At 34.4% G+C, this 25,000-nt stretch overlaps 1 protein-coding gene across 4 annotated transcripts in view; it reads left to right on the top strand.

Annotated features, from left to right (window-relative positions):
* LOC122813204 (voltage-dependent R-type calcium channel subunit alpha-1E-like) overlaps positions 1-25,000 on the top strand; it is a 4,399,719-nt gene that overhangs the window by 2,980,935 nt on the left and 1,393,784 nt on the right. For all 4 annotated transcript variants that reach the window (XM_044085387.1, XM_044085385.1, XM_044085384.1 and 1 more), the window contains 3 exons: positions 6,787-7,094; positions 12,296-12,413; positions 12,894-13,023. In XM_044085387.1, coding sequence (XP_043941322.1) covers positions 6,787-7,094; positions 12,296-12,413; positions 12,894-13,023 — 556 coding nt within the window. The remainder of the gene's footprint in view (positions 1-6,786; positions 7,095-12,295; positions 12,414-12,893; positions 13,024-25,000) is intronic.

Below are 25,000 nucleotides of genomic sequence, written 5' to 3'. Positions count from 1 at the left end.
TGTGGGTGTCTTATGTTTTTCTAAATCTTTTGGTCCTTCCTCTATTTCTATCTTCAGCTTCCAATGGTTGATTGAAATGTTTTTCATTCGTAGAACTACTGATCTGTTTGGTTTTACAATATAGCATTAGTTACTTGGCTAAATTAATGAAGTCTTATAGATGAAAGTGCTCAAATGAAAGTGTGGTACAATTAAATTTCTTCTGTTTCAGACCGGACTGTATCCAGTTGCTGTTTTTGGATTGTGAATTTTTTGCATTTTACACTTTATCAGAAAATTTTTATTTAACATTCATATCTCTAAAACCATATGAGTTACTAAAGAAGTATAAATGGCAAACTGATTATCATAAAATAATCTTTACAGTGGTATCAGTCATCTGAAGCTACACACATACTGGAAACAACATTTTGTTCATTGAACTGTAAGCCTTCTTATTAGGCTAAGCAGTTAATCAGCTCTGCCTGTGTTGCTTGGTTTTTAAGACCAATATGAAGACCAAAACAATATAAATAAATATTGTAGGAACATCATTTAACTTCTCTTTAGCTATAGTGTTAAGAGATCAAGGAACAGTGGCAACTAGCAGTCATTGCAGATTGTTAAGGCTGTGAGCTGCAGTTCTTGTGGTGCAGCATTTGTTTCACTCACTTAACCAAACAATGTTCCCAGGTCACCCCTGAAATGGGGACTGCATGTCCTGCGTGCCTGTCTGGTTAACAAATGGGTGTAGTGAATCTATGTTTTCCCATCGCATAAGCTTTTAGATGAAATATTTCAGCAGATTCAAGGCATGAGTAGGATGATTGGAACACAGTCAATAAACCAAACTTGTAACTAAAAACAAAGAGCCTGTGCTGAATCCAAATGCTTGAAATTACGGACACAATAAATTAGCGCTTTCATTCACATTTATTTTTCCATGAACTTCTTCAGAAATGTTAAACCATCCACTCACATACAATATATACATATTGAATAAATCACATGTTCAATGATGTCATCAATTAAAAAATTATTTAAAGATATATAAAATGATTAATAAATATTCTTATATTAGATGTATATTCAGTAAAAAATACATACTTGTGTTATAAACTTAAAGTACTATACTTGTGTATAATCTTTAATATATGTATTTTTAAATACAAAAAACATTGTTAATGTTGACCCAAAATCAAAAAACACTTCATGTTAATAGACTCATTTAAACCAGGGGCAAAATCAGCTCCCAGATGTAACTGCCAAAGAGACTCTTTGCATTCTAGGAGAACTTTGATGTCACCCATAAAAGCCCCTGCAGAAATAAAATCTAAAACTGAAAATGTGAATTTTTTAAAATTAGTACAAACTAAGGAATGTTTAGCCAATGCATTGGCTAAATCTTTCTTCTTTATTGCTAAAAGATGCTCACTAATTCTTATACGGAAACATCTTGTAGTCATACCTATGTAGAAACTAAAACAAGTAGAACACTGGGCTGTATAAACCACTTTTTCAGTACTGCATGTGAAATAACTATTAGAACAATACATTTTCTTCATGTGTGGAAAATAAATAGAAGAAGAATTGCTTAAATATCTACACTGTCTACAATTTTGACATGCATAAGTACCCTTTGGCTTTAATACTAACATCTTTAATACTTCTACATGAATTTGTCGTCCATTCTAATATGTTTTTAATATTTCTTATCCTTTTATAAATAAATTTTGGCTTATCACCTATAATTTTAATCAAATCTTGGTTCCCTAAAAGTACCTTCCAATTGTCAACAATAATCTGTTTAATACATCACATTTCATTCGTAATTGGCAAAACAAAAGCACATGAAAAATTGTTCTTAGATTCACCAAATAGTCTATTAGTTGTATTATTATTAATATTATTATTGCTTTCCACAGAAGATCTGGACTGACTTGTTAATATAGGGGAAGCTTTACCTTTTCTAAGTACCAGCACTTCCTGGACAATATTTTTTATCCAAAAGGAATCATATCCCCTATCTATGAAAAAGGATGTCTGCAAATCTATCTCTTGACAAAAATTAGTATCTTGCGATGTTAACCTACTAAGTCTAATCATTTGTCCCTTCACTACTCCCTTTTTCATATGATTGGGGTGTAAACTATTCCTATGTAAATACTGGTTAGCAATGTTTGCTTTTATAATTCCACTATTAAATTCCATAGAAGTGATGTCATAAGATAAATGCAAGTCTAGGAAATTTAAACTCTCTCCAAATTGTACAAAGGAAAACCGTAAAAAACTAGTGGTGGTGTTCAAAAAAATCAACAAATTTCTCAAATTCTTCTAGAATGCCATGCCAAAGAAAAAACAAATCATCTATGTAACGACGATAGAACAATATGTTATTTTTAAATGTATTGTTATCAATAAATTTGCTTTCCCAATTGGCCATTACAATATTAGCATATGTGCTTTTGTTTTGCCAATTACAAATGAAATGTGGTGTATTAAACAAATTATTGTTGACAATTGGAAGGTACTTCTAGGGAACCAAGATTTGATTAAAATTATAGGTGATAAGCCAAAATTTATTTATAAAAGGATAAGAAATATTAAAAACATATTAGAATGGACGACAAATTTATGTAGAAGTATTAAAGATGTTAGTATTAAAGCAAAGGGTACTTATGCATGTCAAAATTGTAGACAGTGTAGATATTTAAGCAATTCTTCTTCTATTTATTTTCCACACATGAAGAAAACTTATTGGTCTAACAGTTATTTCACATGCAGTATTGAAAAAGTGGTTTATACAGCCCAGCGTTCTACTTGTTTTAGTTTCTACATAGGTATGACTACAAGACGTTTCCGTATAAGAATTAGTGAGCATCCTTTAGCAATAAAGAAGAAAGATTTAGCCAATGCATTGGCTAAACATTCCTTAGTTTGTACTAATTTTAAAAAAATCACATTTTCAGTTTTAGATTTATTTATGCAGGGGCTTTTATGGGTGACATCAAAGTTCTCCTAGAATGCAAAGAGTCTCTTTGGCAGTTACATCTGGGAGCTGATTTTGTCCCTGGTTTAAATGAGTCTATTAACATGAAGTGTTTTTTGATTTTGGGTCAACATTAACAATGTTTTTTTTGTATTTAAAAATACATATATTAGAGATTATACACAAGTATAGTACTTTAAGTTTATAACACAAGTATGTATTTTTTACTGATAATAAATCTAATATAAGAATATTTATTAATAATTTTATATATCTTTAAAGAATTTTTTAATTGATGACATCATTGAACATGTGATTTATTCAATATGTATATATTGTATGTGAGTGGATGGTTTAACATTTCTGAAGAAGTTCACAGAAAAATACATGTGAATGAAAGCACTAATTTATTGTGTCCGCAATTTCAAGCATTTAGATTCAGCATAGGCTCTTTGTCTTTAGTTATGAGTAGGATGATTGTAGTGAAATATCTGAAGGTATCAGTGGAGTCTAATGAATTTAAAAGGGTTGGTCTTGCTACTTCCTTTGTGTGGTGGCACCACCTTTTCCCTTAAGTACTTTGGGTCTTGTCTTCTTTCTAATCATTTATTCATTAACTCCATCTAAAACTTTACCAAAACCATTGCCAAATTCTTAACTATTTTAAGAATAACACATTTGGCTTGGTGCCTCGATCTGTCACTCGTCAATCTCTAGTTCAGCCCTGTTGGATTTGGACTTTAATTGTCCATGTCTCAACCTCTTCTGCTCTCCTTACTTTGCACCTTATTATTTTTACTCTTTGTTGCCTTTTGAACATGGATAACATAAAGTTATTTTTTTAATGTCCTTATTTTTCCAGATTTCTTTTATGCACCCTACAGCAAATCACACTGTGGCATGATCACTAATCCTTTAATTACTCTCCCACATTACCTGGGCCTTGTTATTACTACATGTGGATTGTTTTTAATGTAATACAGTATGCACTGGTTGAATTCTTTGTGTTTCAGACCTTCAATCAACTACTGATAGCTCATTTCATTTTTCCATCAGCTGTCTCCATCTCCAGTTTGGTCTATGTTTTTTCCTCTCCTGTCTTCTATGTTTCCTTCTCTTTATTGCTTTTCAAGTTACATCTACTTTGTTCCTTCCTTTTACATTTTCATTTAATTTCTTTTCTCTCTAATCTTCTTCTGAACTACCCATTTCTAGTCCTTCTGTCCACTATCCCTATGGTCCTAACCATGCCTTTGCATCAACTCATATTCTCTGCCAGCTCACAAGCTGCCTTTTCTTCTACTGGCCCTGTCAGGAAACTCTCCAGTGTCCTTGAGTCCTCTTTTTCCTATATGACTTCTCCCTTGTTCAACTTCTTTATCTCTCTTACAACTCTAAAAAGCTGTCAATTCTCCTTTTCCTTCTCTTAGAGAATTTCAACCAAGTCTTCCAAACTCCTGTATTCTTGCTTCTGTCACACATTCTGTTTCCTTCTAGCTTATTGACATTTTTATCTACTCTACGATTTCTTACAGCTGAGTACATTAAGGATGTTATCTAAATGCATGCAGATCCTTACAGCCTATCTTCCTCTACCTCTAGTCTTGGAATGTTATCACAAACTGTGACAGTATCCTGTAGGGCACCAACATGCTACTGCAGCTTAGTCATGTTTCACCTTTTGATCTTAAAATATCAAACCTGCTGTATATGGTATTATGCCTCCTTAACTGCTGTTCAACCTGACTGTAATTCTAAATGAAGTGATTTTAGAGTGCAATTGCAAACTGATAGTTTTATAGTTTCAGGAGTTGGAAGGTCTCGGAAGTTGTTTTACTAGAGTCATAGGTCCAAAATTATTAAATATTTGCAAACAAATTAAATATTTGCAAATGTATGGGCTTGAATTTAAATTTGCAAATATTTCCTTGAAGTTTTGCCAATTTTTGATCATTTGCAGTAAGTGATCATTCCAGCTCAGATTTTCAAGACTAGATATGCAACCTCATCAGGATTCATATTTTAATACTCGAGTTCATGGGGCAGAATCATATGACAGAGCTACAGAAAATCTTGAGAAAAATGTTGATAACCACCAAACTGTGAGCCTATTTTATGTCTGGAAAATCTACTCTCAAAATAATTGCTGTGCTACATTGATTTCATCTGTGCACAGTATAAACTCTGCGCTCTCCTCATGAGGTAACTGTAAAGTCCTTGCAGTATTCATAAACCTTATTTTTTCATCCAAAAGAAGTAACATACGCATTAATTATCAAATAATTTGGAATGCAGTTACTTCTCTCTCCTTACACCATTATTAATTGTTTCAGGATTTACAGATATTTAACCTCTATTGAAGCAGTTCCCTCCACTGCCAAGTCTCGATTCAACACTGACAAATGCTTATTATATGTGCCATCCATTAAGGTGATTACTGCAGTCCATTATTGTTACCTTTATATAAAATATTTCAGTTCTGATGACATAGGCTGTGTGGAGGTAGCTCCTTTCTATGATGTAAATGTTTTTGCTGCCATCATTCATAACTATAACAGCAACATCATAAAAAACTGTTAATACTTATTACTGTATTTTGCTACTTTTTGTTGGTAATGAAATGTACACTGATAATGTATGTATCATTAATAATCCTTATTATACAGTCCTTCAGATGTCCTTGCTTCTAGCTTTCAAATATTGTAATATTGTCAGTTTTAGAGCACTCTGATACATTTTTAGGATTTTGGTCATGATCTTTTAATGGGCTTATTGTCCATCTTAACTTTTGTTGGTGATTTGATTTACCGGTATTTATAACTTTTGTAAGACAGTGGTATGATGTTGAGGAGACTGTACACTGGTTTCAAATGCAGAACAACTGCCAGACAATAATAATGTTATATACCATGCCAAGACACTCGTGAGTGAGTGAGTGACTGAAGAATATGAATAAATGGACTATGTATAAGTGCCTAATATGCAGAGTTAAAAGATTGAATTAGGGAACATCTGTACAACATTTGCATTGGCTCTTTAGACAATACATTCTAAGCATGTTTTAAGTACTGGTATATCACATACGTTTAAATTCATGGTTATTGATAGGAATTTACAAGGTTTAAGACAAGGTGATATAAGGAATTTGACAGGGAATCGAGAGATCAGATGGATTATCAGGCTAAAAGCCGATCAAGGTAAAAACTTGAATGAAAAAGCCTCATTGTAACCAGTTTTGAAAAAAACATGGCCTCAAGAACTAATTGTTGGGATGTATAGACTTGTCTATTTATGCATGGACTTCAAAGATTTTTCACATTGATTTTTATGCTTGGTTTTATGGGGTTTTGTTGTCTGAGATTTTTTCCTGTATGAGAATTCATATGAGATATTTATAGGAACTGATGTTAGTGGGTTTCTTATTAAGGAACTGATGTCAGACTGTTTAGTGACCTGCAGGTCTTACTATGAGTTTTACTGGCTGAATCTAACTGGAAATCTATTTAAACATCTTGCTTTAATTACATGTTTTTAAAGGGTCTGACAAAGCTGTATTTGAAGGCATGTACCTGTTCTTAATTTGTTTTTGATTAAACACTTTTTATTTTATTGAAACTAGTTTATTTTATGACTGCTCTGACCGTGTTTTATCCTGTGGTTAATTTCGACTTTTGGAGTCTAGTGCCTCTGCTGAAGCACCGAGCATTTATTCCCATAGATATTATTACATTTGGTGTAATATACAGAGTTGTTTAAAAATGTCTTTTTCATTTTTTTATTTATCAGCATGCTTATTTTACACTATTTTTTATTTATAGAATAAGTGAATCTCCAGAAGCAAGTCTCCACAATACCACAACAGAAGAAAATATTCCTGTTTGTCAGCAAACAGAAGAAAACGACCATGTGACCAGCAGTCAATGCACTATGCAATCCAATAACAGCCCAAACCCTAGTGAGCAAATGCTGCTGTCAAACCCCAACCTCAAGGCAAATAATTCTCCTGGAGGCAGTGATTCAGGAGAAGTTGCAAACCCTACAAATGGTGAGAAAGTTCCTGAAAAGTCAAATTTTGCTGTTGACATCCCAGATACTCAAACTCCAGTAGACTCTGTTGCTATTCCTGGTAGGTACCAATGAAAAAGCAGATAATCAGCAATATAAGACGTCTCAATATTTTCTTCTTTAACTATAAACATTCAAATTTTTCCCATTTATTTTCATGCTCTGTTACTTGTTTCAGAAAGTCTTACATGTTTAGTAAATATTTAGTCATATTGCCAGTGTAAATGGATTTAAAACACTATGCCAGGAGTGAGTTTTGTTAAGGACCATTAAAGCACATTCATACCATTTAATGACAGCTCTTTTTCACCCAGAGAAGCCAAGTTGCAATACATTCCAAGGTCTAATAAACTTGAAAAAAATGATTTTAATCCAAAGTGAAACATAAAAAGCACAATTCAGAGACTGCTCTCCCACTATGATATTATGTAGCATGACTTGAGAATGCCCTGAGAGAATACCCACATGATCACAGGATAAAGAGCACACTATCTCAGGGAGAGTTTAATAGTCAGAAGGTTATAGTATCAGGCCTGGTAAAAAAATTAAATTTTTCAGTTCATTGTATTTAAGGAACACATAATGTAAGATAGCCAATGTATAAATGTGAATGTCTAGGGGCATAGAAACTAGCCATGTGGTCTCACCAAGAAATTGTGGTAACACAGGAACAACTTGATATAACACTCCAGAGCAGTTCTAGTGAGTTATTTTTCTCAGTGCCTTTATATAGCCCATATATGCCTTTTTGTGTGTATGTTAGTGTGCATGTAGGTGTGTGTGTGTGTGTGTGTGTGTGTGTGTGTGTGTGTGTGTGTGTGTGTGTGTGTGTGTGTGTGTGCGAGCGCACATGGGTGCCTGTGTGCGTGTGCATGGGTGCATGTATGCATGTGTAAGAATGGGTATGACTATGTCAGTAAGAGCCTGTTTGCACCTATATGGGTGGAAAGTAGTAGGATATATTAACATGGTGTGGTCTTACAGTCCAGTATTTAATTCACATACATGATAGTTAACTGTTAATGAAATGTGTTCCTGGGTACATAATTACATTGTTTCTGAAATGGAGATTTTCTCCATTGTCCTAACTAACCATGGTATAATCTTTTTGAATCCTAGGGATGGTTTATAACTTATGCATTCCAACATAGATAACATAAGTTTTGAAGGTACTTGGTGAAAGTAGGAATAGAGTTACGCATGTTGCAGGTCACCTTTTGTCAAGGTAAAATTATGGTTGTAAATATTATTTTTTTTAATTTTGTACAGTAAATAAAGACATCTGTTTGATTTTGAAGTTTGTTAAAGGTGCTTTGGTGGAAAATAGTATAGTAAATCAATCTGAAATATCTGAGAGGCTAAAATAAAATTCTCATCTGTAAACTTACCGCAATTAATAAATATGTTTTTATCTCTGTTTTCTTTAATGAATGAAAATAGCCATTTGATGACTATAAATTTTGAAATAATTTGTAATGACTAAAATGACATTAAATGTTCATAGCAAGAAAACATACATTCTAAATGATGTTTATTATAAGATTATTATTTTTTGCGCATTTTATTATGCTCACTGAGTCTTGTACAGGAATAGACCAGTGTTATCACATTAGTTTATTCAAGGATATTATGTTTACGCACAGTTTAACATAGCAAATGATATGCAATAACTGCTTTAATAATTTGATTGGGAGTTTATATTATCAAATATCGTTGGGATTTATATATGAAGAAGGAGCCTGTCGTTTACTGTCATCATTGTTTTTGTTGTTGTTGAAGATTACTTCTACTGTCACAAATAACCTGTATTGTTTATATGGTAATTATTTTAACAAATGATGGTAGGACAATTTCATATAGGTTTTTAATGCCCTCTGAAACTAAAGTAATTTAAGTTAAAATGTAGCATGAGAAATTAGAGTATTCTGAAGGTATTATGATACCTACAGTAATTAAACTTTTTGTATATTTGTCTGTAAAAATTGAAGCGGCTTCTAAAATTATAATGTGGATTTAATTCACTGAGTTTAATTATTAATACAGTAGCTAATACTTATTAAAAAAATCATGAGATTTTGGCTTTAACGAGCACATTTAGTCCAGAAATGGATATATTTCTTTACAAGATAAATTATAGTATAAATGGATATTGTGGTGCAGTAAATACCTTGTTAGACATATAAGAATAATTATATATCTTATTTAATTAGTACTTCATTTGAAAATATAAGAGCCTAATTTTAGCATCCAATATCTAATATTAAGAACCTTAACATATTAGGGGATTTGATAGTTAGAATGTTATAGGGTCAGGCTTTATAAAATAATATATTTCAGTTCATTGTATTTAAGGAATATATAATGCAAGATAGCCAATGTAATTGTGAAGGTTTGAGTTTTCAACTAAATCAGGTGGATTGAATAGAACCAAGTTGTCACCTCTAATAAGTTATCCATACAGTTACTCGTAGGCTTTTTGCAAATTTGAATTGGGACAACACAGTGTGTATAAATAGTAATTTAAATTATATTTTTAATTGTGTAAAAGAAAAAGTGCATAAGTGATGTATGAAAAAGTTCTTTGAATATTGTTTAGGGGAGGGGCAGTTCTTGCTAATTCATTTTACACCTCTAGAAGAAGGGTGTATGCTGTATAATGTGTGTGCTCCAGTGCAATGGCTCATGTTGTGCCCCCTTTCGCTTTTCTTGACAGACAGACTGAGAATTTTGTTTGAAATTTGTCAAGGACAGCAAGGGAAAAACACAGAAGCACTGTAACTATGGCATACAGATTTCAAGAGGCTATGATTGAATTAAAGTCATGTTGTTGATGTTGTCTCACTGAATGAGATAATACCCGAGTTAGCATTTCACATTAAGGGTGCTTTCTTAAATACAAATTACAAGAGAACTCTCTTGTTTATATAATTTTACTCATACTGGATTCTACGGTAAGAATATCATGATACTTTTTAAAAATAAAATATTTGAAAGACTGATACAAGCAGACAAAATCATGTGACTATATTGCTTTGGGGCAACAGAGGTAACTAGAAGAAAGCAGAGAAAATGAAATTGTTGTAAGGCAAGAGAATAGATGGTGGCTTACTTTTAAGCTGATTTGGGGTATTTAGGAAAGCTTACCTGAAAGTACCATACCAATAGTTAAGTAGCAGAAATCAAAAATATGTATAGATTCTTTCAAGATATATTAATCCAGTTGGAAGACAAGATATGTATTTCATTAAGAGTTCTCTTTCTTTTCCTTGAAGAACTAGAGTGAACTAGAATCAGACAGAAGTATTTTTTCATGAGCATTGAAACTTTTGATAAGAATATATGCACTTGAATATTGTAGGAAGGAACACTTGGGCATGCACACACACACGCACACACACACATATACATATATAGTATAGATATATATGTGTATATGTATACACATGCGCACATACACGCGCACAAACACACACACACACGTGTGCATGCACATGCACGCACACACACTCATAATTAACATCCTTAAAATGTGAGGTCGAGAATATTATACATATTGTGCAACATCACTCTTACTTACTGGGTTGAGCTAAGTTGGAAGCTGGGGTATTTATCAGATTATTAGTTATCAAATGTATTATTAATACTCAGTAAGTTTAGTTAAGCTTGACAAAAAACAGAAATTCAGCCAGCTTAAATAGTGACCTGTGTCTGATGTTGCTGTAAGATTACAAATACTCCGTAGAAATAAACTGATTTCTATTTTTTCAAATGATGATTTAAGTACATACAAGATATGCAAGATGAATGGCATGATATATGGAATCAGCAAATGTAATATTCATAATATTGTGTTTGAAATGGTAAGTTTATAGACTACAGATTCAATGATTGTATCGAACTGAATACCATGGTTTAATAATGACTGGAAGTAGTATTGCCTGCAGTTAAATAATATGATTTTGCACTGTTAATATTTGACTGGAAGTTCAATAAATGTGTTTTTTTCAGAAAAGAAATGTAATGGCTGGAAACACCCCAGCAGCTGAAGTTTGCAGTGGCAGTAGTACATATATATGAATTAGTTTTTCTATCTCCTTCCCCAATATATCCACACACACACACACACACACACACACACACACACACATATATATACATAAGACTACGTGTACATACATTATATACTTGTAACAGTGTTTGGACAGGCACCATGTCTGTCTTTATCAAACTGGTAGCCTAAATTATGCATTGCTGATATTATATAATGCACCTGTGGTGGATTCTCACATTTGTCAGTGGTGGTCACTATCATATAAAGAGTCCCCTTTTCTCAGTTTCTTGGAGTTCAGAGTTCATCATTTAAATGACTGAATAGAAGAATGCAGCTGCATGCATGAATGTGCTAGAAGGTTTTTCCTGTTCAAATACACTACATGGTCTTATTATCCTAGCTTTGATTAATCTAGTGTTAATCAAGAACTGATTTCCAAAGAGGAAGCTTATCATAACATGTGTAGCAGAAATCAGGATGTTTTTCATTCTCACCAAATGCTTTACTAGAATATGCAGTTGCCCTCTAATAATGTGCCAGATGTTACTGAAGAATACTGAAAATATGGGAATGGGTAAACATTTAGCTTTAGAAAATCTTCACACTTAATGAAGTGGGTATTTGGGCTATATGTAGAACATATCAACAAACTATGGTCTGCTCTAACAGCATCAGAGTTAAATTGCGATCACTTCCGCAGAACTGCAAATATATAAAATGTCATAACACAAGGTAAAATTTGGAGAGTTATTGTCTTCTCTTCCTCAGTTAAACTTGCATAAATGGAACAACATTTCATACATTATAGCATTATTGCCAAGAATATAAAAAGACACATGCAAGTATAACTTTTTGAAGTAAATAGTGTCATGATTTGCTACATATGCTTGGAGACAATTTTTCTGATGTCAAAGCAAGGTACTTAAACAAATCTGAATGGTGTGCTTTGAGTTTCATGATGTTCCTACACAATACACACTCCTCACTTGCTCTCATCATGAATGCCATCCAATATGTATACATTACTAAACTGATAAAGTAGTTTGCTCCTTGTATTTGACAATTTTTGTAGAATGAAAGTGGCATTATGTTTTTCATGTACTGCATAAGCAATGAACACCTTTTTGCTTACAGTATCCACCTGTGCAGATGGTAATGCATTAAAGATAAAGAATGACTTAGTATAATATGTTCAATACTTATTTTTATAGTCAAAGAATTTGATGTGAACACCCCACTAAAAGAAGATGAGAAGAAGCAGTTGGGTGCAACAGATGCAAAAGTTATAGTTCCTTACAGCTCAATGTTTATATTCAGCACATCCAACCCGTGAGTATCTCTTAAAATGATCAAAAGTAAAAGATAGTTGTACGGATAATATTCATTTTTCAGATGATCAAAAAACATTTGCAGTTCTTCTTAGCATCATATATTCCTCGTTTGATTAAGGTGTTATGTAGTATCTCATTTTTAACTGGTCTCTTGTACTTATTATCATAACTAAGCTGCCCATCTACTCACATCCATTAAGCTGTATGCCCTTTCACTTGGTGCATACATCATTGTTCCTCATGCACGACAGGATCCCATGGTAAATAAGGAATAATGCTGTAAGTAACATTATCGACAGTTCTTGGTATGGTCCAAAAATGACAGATGAAACTTTAGAAAATATGCCATATATTTCCTTCACGCCAATATAGGAATTAAGTCCTGTTTTAAGCACTTTTAAAAAGATGGATTTTATAGATGCATTTGCCCGATTGCTTACTATTGCTTTATCCCAGTTGTTCTCTCTTTGATTTCCAGGGTAAGAAAGGTCTGTCATTACATTGTGAGTCTGCGGTACTTTGAAATGTGCATTCTCTTGGTCATTGCTGCAAGCAGTATTGCTTTGGCAGCTGAAGATCCTGTAGCAACCAACTCTGAAAGAAACCGAGTAAGTAGCAGGCACAGCAGAATTCCACTAACTTAAGTCACTTTCTGTTCTTTCACTCTTATACTTTTACTCACAAATATTGTACCCTGCTGGTAAGAAAATGGCACAATGATTTGCTGCATTTTGGGACTGAGCTACAAGACATCTAGATTAATGCTGCATGAATTTGTTTATGTTTGTATAGTTGTTAAGCAAGTAAAATCTTTGGGTACATTTTTGTGATAGAGGGGAAAAGTCCCCCTGCACTCCCACATACCCACTCCTACTTATATATGCCAGCACTATTTTGGAAAAATGGTAATGCCTGATATAATGTGGTCTTGGTCATTAATGCAACATCCCTGGAACTGCACAATAGTGATAAACAAGAGAAGAAAAGACTCAATTGTTAGTGCAGTGGTGCTAAGCCTGTTCACCTGCTAACCTTTTATGTGAGTTCTGTAGTATCATGTGATGATGCACACGTGGAACACATATTGCATCATGGGGAGAGTGACATAATAATTCCTGAAGCAGTAAAAAAGATGAAGGACTGAAGTTCTCCTTTCAAGTATTTATTATACTTTAGCAGTGCAGTCTTATGTGCTGCAAATATTCAACCAAGGACTGATGAGGCCAAATCATATGAGCAAAGCTTGTCTCTAATTTCAGAAGGCAATAGCTATGGGTTAAAATGGGGTTTAAAAAAAAAAGAAAAAAAAGTTGTGCTGATCAACATAGTAGATGAAAAGAGTTTTTATATGTGTGTGTGTGTATATATATATATATATATATATATATATATATATATATATATATATACACACACACACACATGCACACACACAACCTATATATATATATATATATATATATATATATATATACATATATATATATATATATATATATATATATATATATATATATATAGATATGCATTTATTTAAATTTGTTGAATGGCACTACTATCAACTTGCAAAATGCTGACACAAAATCATCAACATTATGCATGTTGGTACACTACTATGCATATGCTGGAAATGACTCTTAGCACATGCAGAAACTGAAAAAGAAAACATTGCTTTTTGTATGGGCAAGTCCCCCTGCACCCCCATACCCCATGCTAATTTTGTATATGTACTCCAAGATCACACAGTTCTTGGTGAAAAGGCAAATTCACCAAACCCAAGCAAGAAAACTGTACAAAGCCATAACTAAAGGGAGGATAAAAGGCAAAATCTGGACATTTCCGAGGTAATGTCCGATTCACTACATTTGTCGACAGATGTCAACCTTCTGTTTATTCGACTAAATAGTGTCAATGAAACAGATCACATACATGTATATTGCAACATGGCATATTAGGTATGATTATGAGATCTAAACAACTGACTAAAAATGCAGTATGGCTTTTGGATAGCAGTATGTTTGAGCTTCTTTGAAGTAATAACTTTAAAAGTTATGTCCGAAGTGCTTACTAATTGTCACCTATTGCAATGATTAATGTATTAATGGTAATATACCTTGACATTCAAAAAAAAAAATGAAAAACAATGTTTATGTTTTGATTTAAACAGAGGACCAGATTCCAAAAGTGTTGCCCTCGGTGTAAGTCTGCCCTGATTCCAAAAGACCTGCTCTTGGTGTAATGCGCTTTGGTATGAGGCCTACCTATAAACAGGCTGACTATGGCCACCAAATTCCAAAACACCTGCTCTCAGTGTAACTGGCCACTTACACTAAGAGCAAGTCTTTTAGAATCTGGGCCAGAATGATTTTTCGTGAGCTAACACATTATGTGAAAGAAAAATAAGTATTTATACATGAACTAGTACAGAAAAGTTTTCAGGTGACATGACAAGAGTAACAGTTACAATGACAGGGGTTTGAATCAAGAAGATTAGAAAATCTTAACCTTCTGTTGGTTAAAATATGCTTATTTACATATATGAGTTTGGTAAGAAACTCTAAAGTATGTAGCTGAATGTGCCTACAGTTTAGAAATGGTTGTACATATCAGACTTGGTAATTGCATTGAAGCTGCTATGGAAGACTGTGAACATTATTTTAGTTGAGTAGAACTGAATTATGTAGTTAATTACATTAAAATTATTAAATAAGTTCCATTATTACTAAATGTAAAGGTTTGTGAAAAATCATCCGGAACGATTGCAAACATTACAAAGCATTGAAGCTGAACTATTTAAGTACAATATTTCATAAACTGAATCAAATGAAGCAGAACTAATTCTAGAGTGTATGGCAGAGATGTTTTAATTTGTTAAATATTGCAAGATTATGGAAGGAAAGATTCACTGAAGGATCGATTTGCTGATAATATATAATTTGGAAACATGCAGAGTAGACTCCTGTACTGTGAATTTTAGTGTCCTTTATGAGTGAGGCATGTTAAGGGCTGCAGTATAGTTTTGGAGAGTGTTACTTATTTGCTTTATAGTGTACTATGTGATTCTTGCTACTTCAGATTCTCTTTGAGATGAAAATTAATGGTTATTACATAATTGGTTGTTGTTGTGTTTCGGCTTTTCCCGGTTAGGGGTTGCCACAGCGGAACTCCGGTCCGCTAATGATTGGCCGTAGATTTTCATGAATGTCGAGGTGCCAGCTCGATGTTCAACCTTCAGCAAAGGTACTCCCATTTATGCATGTCTTTCGAACGCCCTCCCAACTGCGGGGAGGTCATGCATATTCCACACAGAAGGCACTCCCCACACTCCAGCCGAGAATCGAATGGGAGAACCTCTTGCTGTGAGGCAACAACGCTACCGCAGAAGTCCATAATTGGCATTATGCTGTAAATAGTTTGATATGAACTTTGTCTTCAGCTTTAAGATGAAGAAGGATGAGATATTTGATATATATCTGTGTGTGTGTGTGTGTGTGTGTGTGTGTGTGTGTGTGTGTGTGTGTGTGTGTGTGTGTGTGTATAATGCTATAAAGATGCTTCTGGAGAAGGAAGTTATACTAGCTGGGGAGATATACAGTCAGTTTTTCCAACCAAGTAGTTTTTAAAGGATGACTGCCTAGGCACTGGATTGTTGGTAATCTGGTAATGTTATTATATAATAGGGTGGAAAGAGAAATACTCATGTAAGTGTCAAGGATATAGAGATCGCATTGGTATTATTATAGTAAAATATGAATGGTTTCAGTATTTTTGTCATCTCTGTAACAGGGTTACCTGAATTTTTACTGGGTTTAACTGGCAATTTTTTTTTAACTAATAGTCCTTTTAAAGGTGACTGTTTGGGGTGTAGTTGATTTAGTAGTGGATGATAATGTATGCTAATGAAGCAGTTTTGTAACACTGTATGTACATTTTTGACACCAAAGTGTAGAAGGGATTAAACATAAAAAAATGAGGCATATATTATTAGAATAAGGTGGGAGAGTAATACATTCACCATCATTTGAATGTAAATCTGTGTAAATTCATGCCTTATCACAGTTCATTATAAATTACTTTATCCAGTCTGTTTTGCTATAGTCTTGAAATAGCTGTAGAATACATAGAATTATGACCACATCTCTTATTGCAACAAAACTATTATATATTTGAGAAATGAATGTCAAGAAATTCGCCTCAATAATGGAGTCAAGCAAACCTGAGAGGTGAAACCTGGCACTGTTTTGGAGAATGCATAACTGCTTGTTTATAATGAGAAACCAGACAATGATTATTTGCAATATTTTGTGATTGACTTGTCTATGTACTACTAGTTAGAGAAGAAAAATGTAGAAATGCAAAGTGTTTTAAAACTCAAAATGATGTAAACCATCTAGAATGTCACTTTGTAGTACGTAAAGCTTAGAAAACTGCAAAATAGCATTGCTTCACGATCAGTGGGCAAAAGCTAAATATATATCTATTATTTTAACAGCTTTTCAAAATGCTGTAATGCACTTTGCGCTGTAACACTTCTTACTTTTTTGTGACGCAGAGAAGTGTATTACAAATGTTAAAGTTATTTTCCCTTCCCACTTCTGTTCTCTAGTGGCTATTTTTTTTTTATGATCTACACAAGAATATATTATAACAATGGTGAAAGTTATACAGGGATATTCGCATAGCTGCCTTTCTCACAGTTTCAGAGTGTAATTATACTGCTGCAAAAAAACATTTGTGAATTATTAAATGTTCTTTCTCTGGACTTATGATTAATAAAGGCGATTTTTAAACAAACTGACTGAAAAGTGTTAGTCATATTTTTTATTTCTGTTAACATGTTATTATACCATAACAATGTGAAGTACTCAAATTGTTTTCCAGACTTTTTCACATCACTGCATTACTTTATTAGTCATTTGAAAAAAATTAAATTAGAATAGTTTTGCTTTTGTATAGTGCAGTTCAATCACATCAGACTCTGCACTCCCATCTGTGAAATATTTGATGTAACCCACTCAAAATGATGATTTTGTGAATGTAAAACAAAAAAAGGGAAAAAAAAGTGACCAAAGTCTTGCGAAAAGAAAGAAAACAAACTTGCTAAAATGCTAAATCAACAGAAGAATAAATAATGCAATACGTTGAAAAATCGGGATGTAGTTAAAGATCAAGTTGATAGGTAAGCACTAAAAAACTATCTTTCTGAATAACGTTAATGAGAATAGACACCCTGTGTAATAAGGTGATAAAGAAAAGGAAAAAAGAAGAAAAAAGTAATTTCTTCAAATACATTAACTGTCACAACAGACATAGTATCAGTAGAAGTAACTGGTTAATGAATTATTGTAGCTGGGGGATAAGAATGCTACGAATTATACAAGTATAATGCATTTGTTCTTCATAGAGGAACCATTAGCCAGCATGAAAAACAGGGGCAGGTTTAAACAGTTTTGGAAAGCTATGGTGGTGACCCCTTTAAAGTAGAGAAGCAACATAGGAGACATCACTGAAACCTGGCAGAGAAACCAGGAACTACCTTCAGATACTAAATGAGATAACTGTAGTGATTAATCATATGTTAGTTAATCTGTTTGACATGATGTTTAACTTAGGAAATGAATGACAAAAGTTACATTTTTGTGGATGGGGGCTTGATCTTTGTGATTTCAATGAAATGTAGCAATGTTATTTTTATAGGAAGGCAAGCTCCTTGCACCATCATGTGGGGTGAGGGGCATATGACTTCACCCCTCATATCTTTGCTATGTCTTTATTACAACGTCAAGGTTGTACACCACTGAGGTACAGAGAGACTATGCAGGATTTACAATCAGGCAGAGTATATATTTGTGATGCGTGGCTTCCATCATATAAGAAAACTTACAAAAATAACAAAATAATGGAGATCCAGAACATAATTTGTTCAAGCAACTGCAACCTGTATGTCTCTGCAATGAATGGTTTGTGAGTAGTAAGGCATTTCTTTGCTGAGATGTCAGGATTTCAGTTTCTTGAATAAATACGTTTCTAGCTCTCTGCTATTTTGCTTTCCATTATATCATATATTCCCTGGAGTAATCTGTGCTAATAATTGCATTATTTTGTAATTAGTGTAGCCAGTGCAGGGAATGCTGCAGTATATTTTTACTACCTAGGACTCTACACTTGATATACAGGTTGTATCACTGATATATTAGGATTTTATACATAAACTGCAATCTGATAATGTGCATCAACAACATATGTTGGCATGCAACTGCTATAATTCAGGTCACGTATGACATCATCACAACCATAGCAGGGAGCAAGACCAGGATAATGGCCTATACTACCATGTTGATGATCAGCATTATATTTCCTGCATGCCATTCTGCTATTAATAGGCTCCTGGGCATTCAGACTGGCGTCAAAACAGCTACATACTGAGCCCTTAATGAATGCCACACCTGCTCTCACACTTTGTGTTTTAACCAATTGTGATGTGCAGTGATATGTTGGAAATACTCATATGCTATGTTTTCATAGTCCTGTTCTTTGTATTAGTTATAACCAGTTATGGACAAGGGTGTTGATGATATCTTGCCGACCATGCATTGCAAACCCTATTCTTTGTCAAGTTTCAAGATTTTAAATGCATCAACCAATGGTAACACAACTGCAATTCTACAAACATGGTTACTAGCACAGTAACCTACCTAACTGGAGATGGTTTGGCATTTTCTTCTGTGGGTATCATGAATGATACAAGCAAGTGTGTTGTTGATAGCTTCTACTATTACAGCGCTGCTCTGTATCCATCTAGGATATAGTAGTGCTGGAGTCATGTTCTGTGTGTTTCCTGCGTTGGTACCAATATCTTTCACTGATACTGATAAACAATTGTAATGGCACCCCTACAAAAGGTAAAGAAGGACATATACAAAGTGAAAAAAGTAGATGTATGCATATCCCAGATGGGTGTAGATAAGGGTGTTTACCCTTATCTGTATGCTGTCATGCATCCATTTTAAGTCTTCCTTCTAGACTATTGATAGACATTTCAGACAGCAGTGCCCTCCAGCATGGCCTTATCCTCAATATAAATGGCCTTGGCCCCAATATTAATGCCCCTGATGGCCATGCATATCATCAGTGCCTCAAGAACAACTAATTTTAACCTACTGTGCTGCTGTTATATTTCAATTCCTTACATTTTTATTTTATCATTCATTTTTATGTTTTACTCACTGGTATTCCATCTGGGTTTTGTCACTCTTCTCATAGTGGCAACAACAGCAAACTAAATTCATTGTGTATTACAATCAAGTTTTTTTATAGCTTATATCATTGCAGCTTTATCACTCTTTAACTTATCTCACTGCTCTTTTACAGTCTCTTTGTATAATTATGATTTGGAAAATCCCATTTCACCACACTGATGCTTGCGACTCATTCTGTTCTACGGAGTACCTGATATTACCATCCTGTGTAAGAACATCCTCTACTTTCATATATTTCTTTCTCTATCTCTGCCTGTATCCTATCTTACCGTGTACCACTTCCCCATGTACCCAGCTTATGTCCTTCACTCTAATTCACATAATACTTATTTCCAGAGCCTGTTCTCAAAGATAAACCACACTCCACACTTCATCTCTCTCTACACCTCCTCCCACACATGTACAACCACCTATACAAATCCTCTTTCAACTTAAGGATTCCCATTTTGATAAAATTAGGATCAAAACACAAACCCAGATATCTATGCTTTTATCTCTTCATCACCTTACTCTACCACTAATCCAATCTAGTCACATTTATCCAAGCCGTCAGTCCTACTTACATCCTTCTCTTTCCACATCTCACTCTAACAGCAATACATCAAACATGCATTCTTGTTCTGGACTCATTCTACAACATATAAACTGGCAAAACATATGTAGAATGTGCAAGACGTACATACATAGATTATTCTGTGCATACCCAGTGTCTTAGAACTAACTGAATCATAGTTAAAACATGTCAAAAAGAATGAAGCAATAGTCCTTCCAGGCTAGAATATCATATGATGGTACAGATCACAAAAAGCTGAGGATACTGTACAATAACTCAATCATTATCTCTCCCCCATCCAGGTTGTCCTTCCACTTTTAACAGTTTAGAACTCCATAACTCTCTCTTAAAATAAATAACCACAAGAGCATCTCTTTAATTCCTGTATAGATCCTTCTGGGTAGTAACTGTTCACCTGTACACTACCTTTAATCTGTCTTATAATTTTAGAAAACTTAAATACAGACAGTGGGACTATCGTTGTCAGCCAGCAAACATCTGACATAAACCTATACAAATTCACAAAGCATATCAACTCTCCGGCTAGATATACCTAACACACCAAGTAGTCATCCATACCGCACTAGACCCTGACAAATGATCCAAGCAAAAATATCTCCCTGTCACCCTTTCTAGCTTTCTAAGTATTCACCTTTGTTCCTTTGTAAGAAGAGATTACTTATCCATTCCACAAAATCTCACCACTACAATATGGTCTACAAGCTATCTAAGTATGACAAAATGGACTCATGGATACTGTATAACTGTATTTGGAATACTTTAAAAGCACACCCCTAAATGATGGTGTTTTACACTTCAACAAAACTTTTCTCAGTACAGTAAAGTATGCAGCCCCAACCAAGCACAAAAGAGTTGGATACAATCTGCCCCTTAGCTATCCAAAGTCATTAAATAACTTTTAAGATAAAAAGACATGGCTTCTAATTAAAAGACAATTAAGCATGCAGCTCTTTAGAGATCTTCATAACTTCACTAAAAAGCACATTAAATCTTATAAGAAATTGTACTACAGTTCTTTCCAAGGAACCCCCTCCCAGAACCCTCAGCAGTTTTGGACTACTATAAACAATACATAAATCCAGGCTGCCCAGCCTAGCCATGTCTTTCCACTTCAAACCAGACTGAAACAATTTCTAACTACCTTAATACACATTTTATTTAATCTGCCAACTGTTTCACTAACAACCACCAGCCTAGTAACATTGCCATTCCCACAACCATCTTCCGTTATCCTTTGTTCAATAAAATGCCAGCCTCTGCCATTAATAAACCACTCTCAAAGCTTAAAACTACTGCACTTTCTGCACATAACCTTTTTCTGAGTACACAGTACAGCTGCTGACCCACTAGGTTATCCCATCTTGGTTTTAGTAAACAGTTCCATCCAAGAAACTATGTACCCAATAGATATAAAAATGGTTTACTATCCACTTTGGGCGAAACCCAAACCTCAATTTCACAGAAGTACAGATCTCACTCTTATCTCAACCCATGTTAACACTCTTCCCTAGATCACATTCGATTTGTAATTTGGCAATACCGGAGTTCAGCAATTTTATTTTTTGCGGATGTAAGTCGATGATATGATTTTTCTACTGAGTCAGCCACGAGTATATGATAGTAAACCATAAAAAATATCCTCTGATTCTTCTTCTACATAAGGTAGGTGACCCAACTGAATTCTGTAACGATCACCCATAGTTATTCTGTTACCTTTATCTTAATTACTTTAAATATGTATTCAAGATCTAGTCCTTATTCACCTGATTGACAACAATCTTCGCTCCTTATCACAGATGGCTTTAGAGCACAAAACACCACAACACTATTACTGCTGTACTCAGTTTCACCAACCAAGAAAACTTCCACAGGGGACCCAGAATATTATTTTGCTGACTGTTGCTGTATTTATCTAATGCATTTGACACCATAGTCACCCAAACTTTCATTCTTTAACTGGTAGTCCTTGACACAGCCACCCTCACCTGGTTCCACAGCTACCTGTTTAAAGAGAGTCCAGGTGGTGAAGTAGCTGAAAGCATTCTCGCCATTCATGGCAATTTCTATTACTGTTCCTCATAATTTAATATTAGGTCCGGTGCTTTTAAATATTTTTATTAATGACCTATGTACAACAACCAACCTTACTCATTCAGTATGCAGATGATTTGTGCTTCATTTACACAAAACACAGATGTTGTGGCACTCATTTGTAATGCTGCCTCCCTCCAAGAAACTTCAGGAAAAAAAGAACAAAATACATTTTCATCAAAATTCTCATGTCCTATTAAAAGCTAAACATCAAAGCTCCAACTCTTCATGTCAATAAGTCTCTAACACAAAAATAACTTCTGAGTTACCTCAGATAATAACACTCCAGTCTAACTCATCTCTTGCACAAAATTACTCGGTGTCACCATTGATGAGAACTTAAAGTATGACATCCACAAAAACAAGTCAAAACACACAAAGCGAGCCAGCACAAGGTTAAAGGCAAGCAGAAACCTCCTTTTATTGTGGCATATTAAAACAGAACATAGCAAACCGGTTTCGGCCTAAACAATAGCCTTCATCAGTGCAGAGAAAAGAAAAACAAGCAATAAAAAAGAATCACCAAAAACTTGGTCTCTATATATTGAAGAAAAGCCTGCTTAACTGATAATGTTGGAAAAAATTTAGCCGCTACATTTCTTCTACTCATATTATTGCACACAACACCCATCTACACTAATCTCCAGCTCTCTCTCCAAGCTAAAATGGAACAATGCTACAACAAAAATATCAATATTCACTGTTAAATACAGTACAAAACCCAGCGATTCCCGTCCTTAAAACAATTACACTGCATAAACTTCTACACTGCCTTTCTATAACCTAGTTGGCGACAGTTTAGAAAAGCTGCTTCAGGCCTCAAAACAGACCAGCATTACAAAACCTTGTAAAATTCTTTTACCGGAATAGGTTACTTGGGTCTGTAGACAAAGTAGTCTCTATAATCCCGCTATATCACCAAGATTTGGAACTCTGTCCTTAACATCATTAGACACCAATCCAAATTACTTAGATTCGAAACTCTTCTAAAACTATACTTCAGTAATTCATGGCTCTGCTCAATCAACCTCATTTACCAAAGTCCACCTTCCCTCTATCCCAGTAAACCTGTATAGTATTCTGAATAGTTCTTCTTCCTGCAGATTGTAATATAAATGTATTACTTATACTGCATGCAATATTCATGCTTATTCTATTGTATACTATACTGTTATCATATGCATTCTCCCTAAACCATTGTGTATTATGATTGAAATGTTTTGCCGTTATTGTAATTAGAGGTTTTCTACCGAATCAGCCATCAAAAACAGGCTATTATTGCCATTTCTGATTTTTCTCTTAAACAAAAGGTAATAAATAAAATAAGTAGTTACTACATCTTCTCCTGTTTCCAGCAGGAACATTTTAACTTAACCCTCATCTCTTGATAGCAGTTAGGTCTCTTTTATTTCGCACTTTCTCTCATCACCATCTTGCCTTATTTTCTTCCTTCTTCAGTTTCCTTTCTTTTTTTCCCTTCATCAGTGTTTGCTCTTTCCTAAGTTATCTCCCAATGCTTGGTGATACTGAACTCATACATATGAAGCTATCAGAAATCTAAATTTTTGTACATCTCACCACCTTTCTGACATCAGGTATAGTTTGTACAGTCATTTCCTGCACTACATATTCCAGTAGTCTTCTGGAAGCAATGCTTCTCCCAATAATCTTAACCTTATGAGTCTATCAGATAATTAAAGTAGTAAGCTGAAAACTGGATATCTAAAAATCGGGTCTGTATTATAACAACGAATGATCAAATGACTGAACGTCGTTATATTGAACTCAAAAGTTTGAATTCGCAACACATCAAAGTACCAAAATAGCGATTTTTTTTTTTCTCAGAGGAAAAAAATTGCTGTTCCCAAAAAAAAAAAAAAAAGCACATTCAACCATTATATAAAGTGGGGGGCTTCATCCCCCACACCACCTGACATGGGGGGCTATGCCCCCCACACACCCTCTACTTAAATATACCAACTCCAAGATCGCACTACAGTGCCAAAAATGGCCAAGTGATGGAAGCGGCCAAGCAACTTCTTTCCCAGGGAAATAATTCACTTATATGCCGCTTCGTCATTTTGCGTTTTCGACATTTGAAGTTCAACCAAGACGCATTCAACAAAATGCGTCTTTGGTCTTCTGATAGGAATCCTAAAAATCCATTAATTCTTCCAATCCTCATACTGCCAACATTGCACAATTGCCTACAGAACATGAGTCTTCAATGAACCATATCATCCTACATCTTACTAAACAAGTTTGCTGCCCTTCTTGCTCAATACATGCTTCTTTGCAGCAACATTATGGACAAGCCTCTGTGGTTTCCTTGCCTTTTTTAATCTATCTGCACCTGTATCTAAAATCTGTGTATATCTATATCTATCATCTATCATTACATGCACGTGTGTGTGTGTGTGTGTGTGTGTGTGTGTGTGTGTGTGTGTGTGTGTGTGTGTGTGTGTGTATATATGGTTTCACTTCATAACATTGAAAACTCATAACATCTAATTTCAAAACAGCGAGACCATGTTGTTGTTTGTCTTTCGGCTTTTTCCGGTTAGAGGTCGCCACAGCGGAACTCCGGTCCTCTAATGATTGGCAGTTGTTTTTTATGGCGTCGGGTTGCCAGCCCGATGCCCAACCTTCAACGAAGGCATG

Source organism: Protopterus annectens, chromosome 10.part0, assembly GCF_019279795.1.
Source record: "Protopterus annectens isolate FY-2018-M chromosome 10.part0, PAN1.0, whole genome shotgun sequence".
Lineage (NCBI taxonomy): Eukaryota > Metazoa > Chordata > Ceratodontiformes > Protopteridae > Protopterus > Protopterus annectens.
The sequence above is the reverse complement of the archived record's forward strand: the minus strand, read 5'-3'. Positions and strand labels throughout refer to the sequence as shown.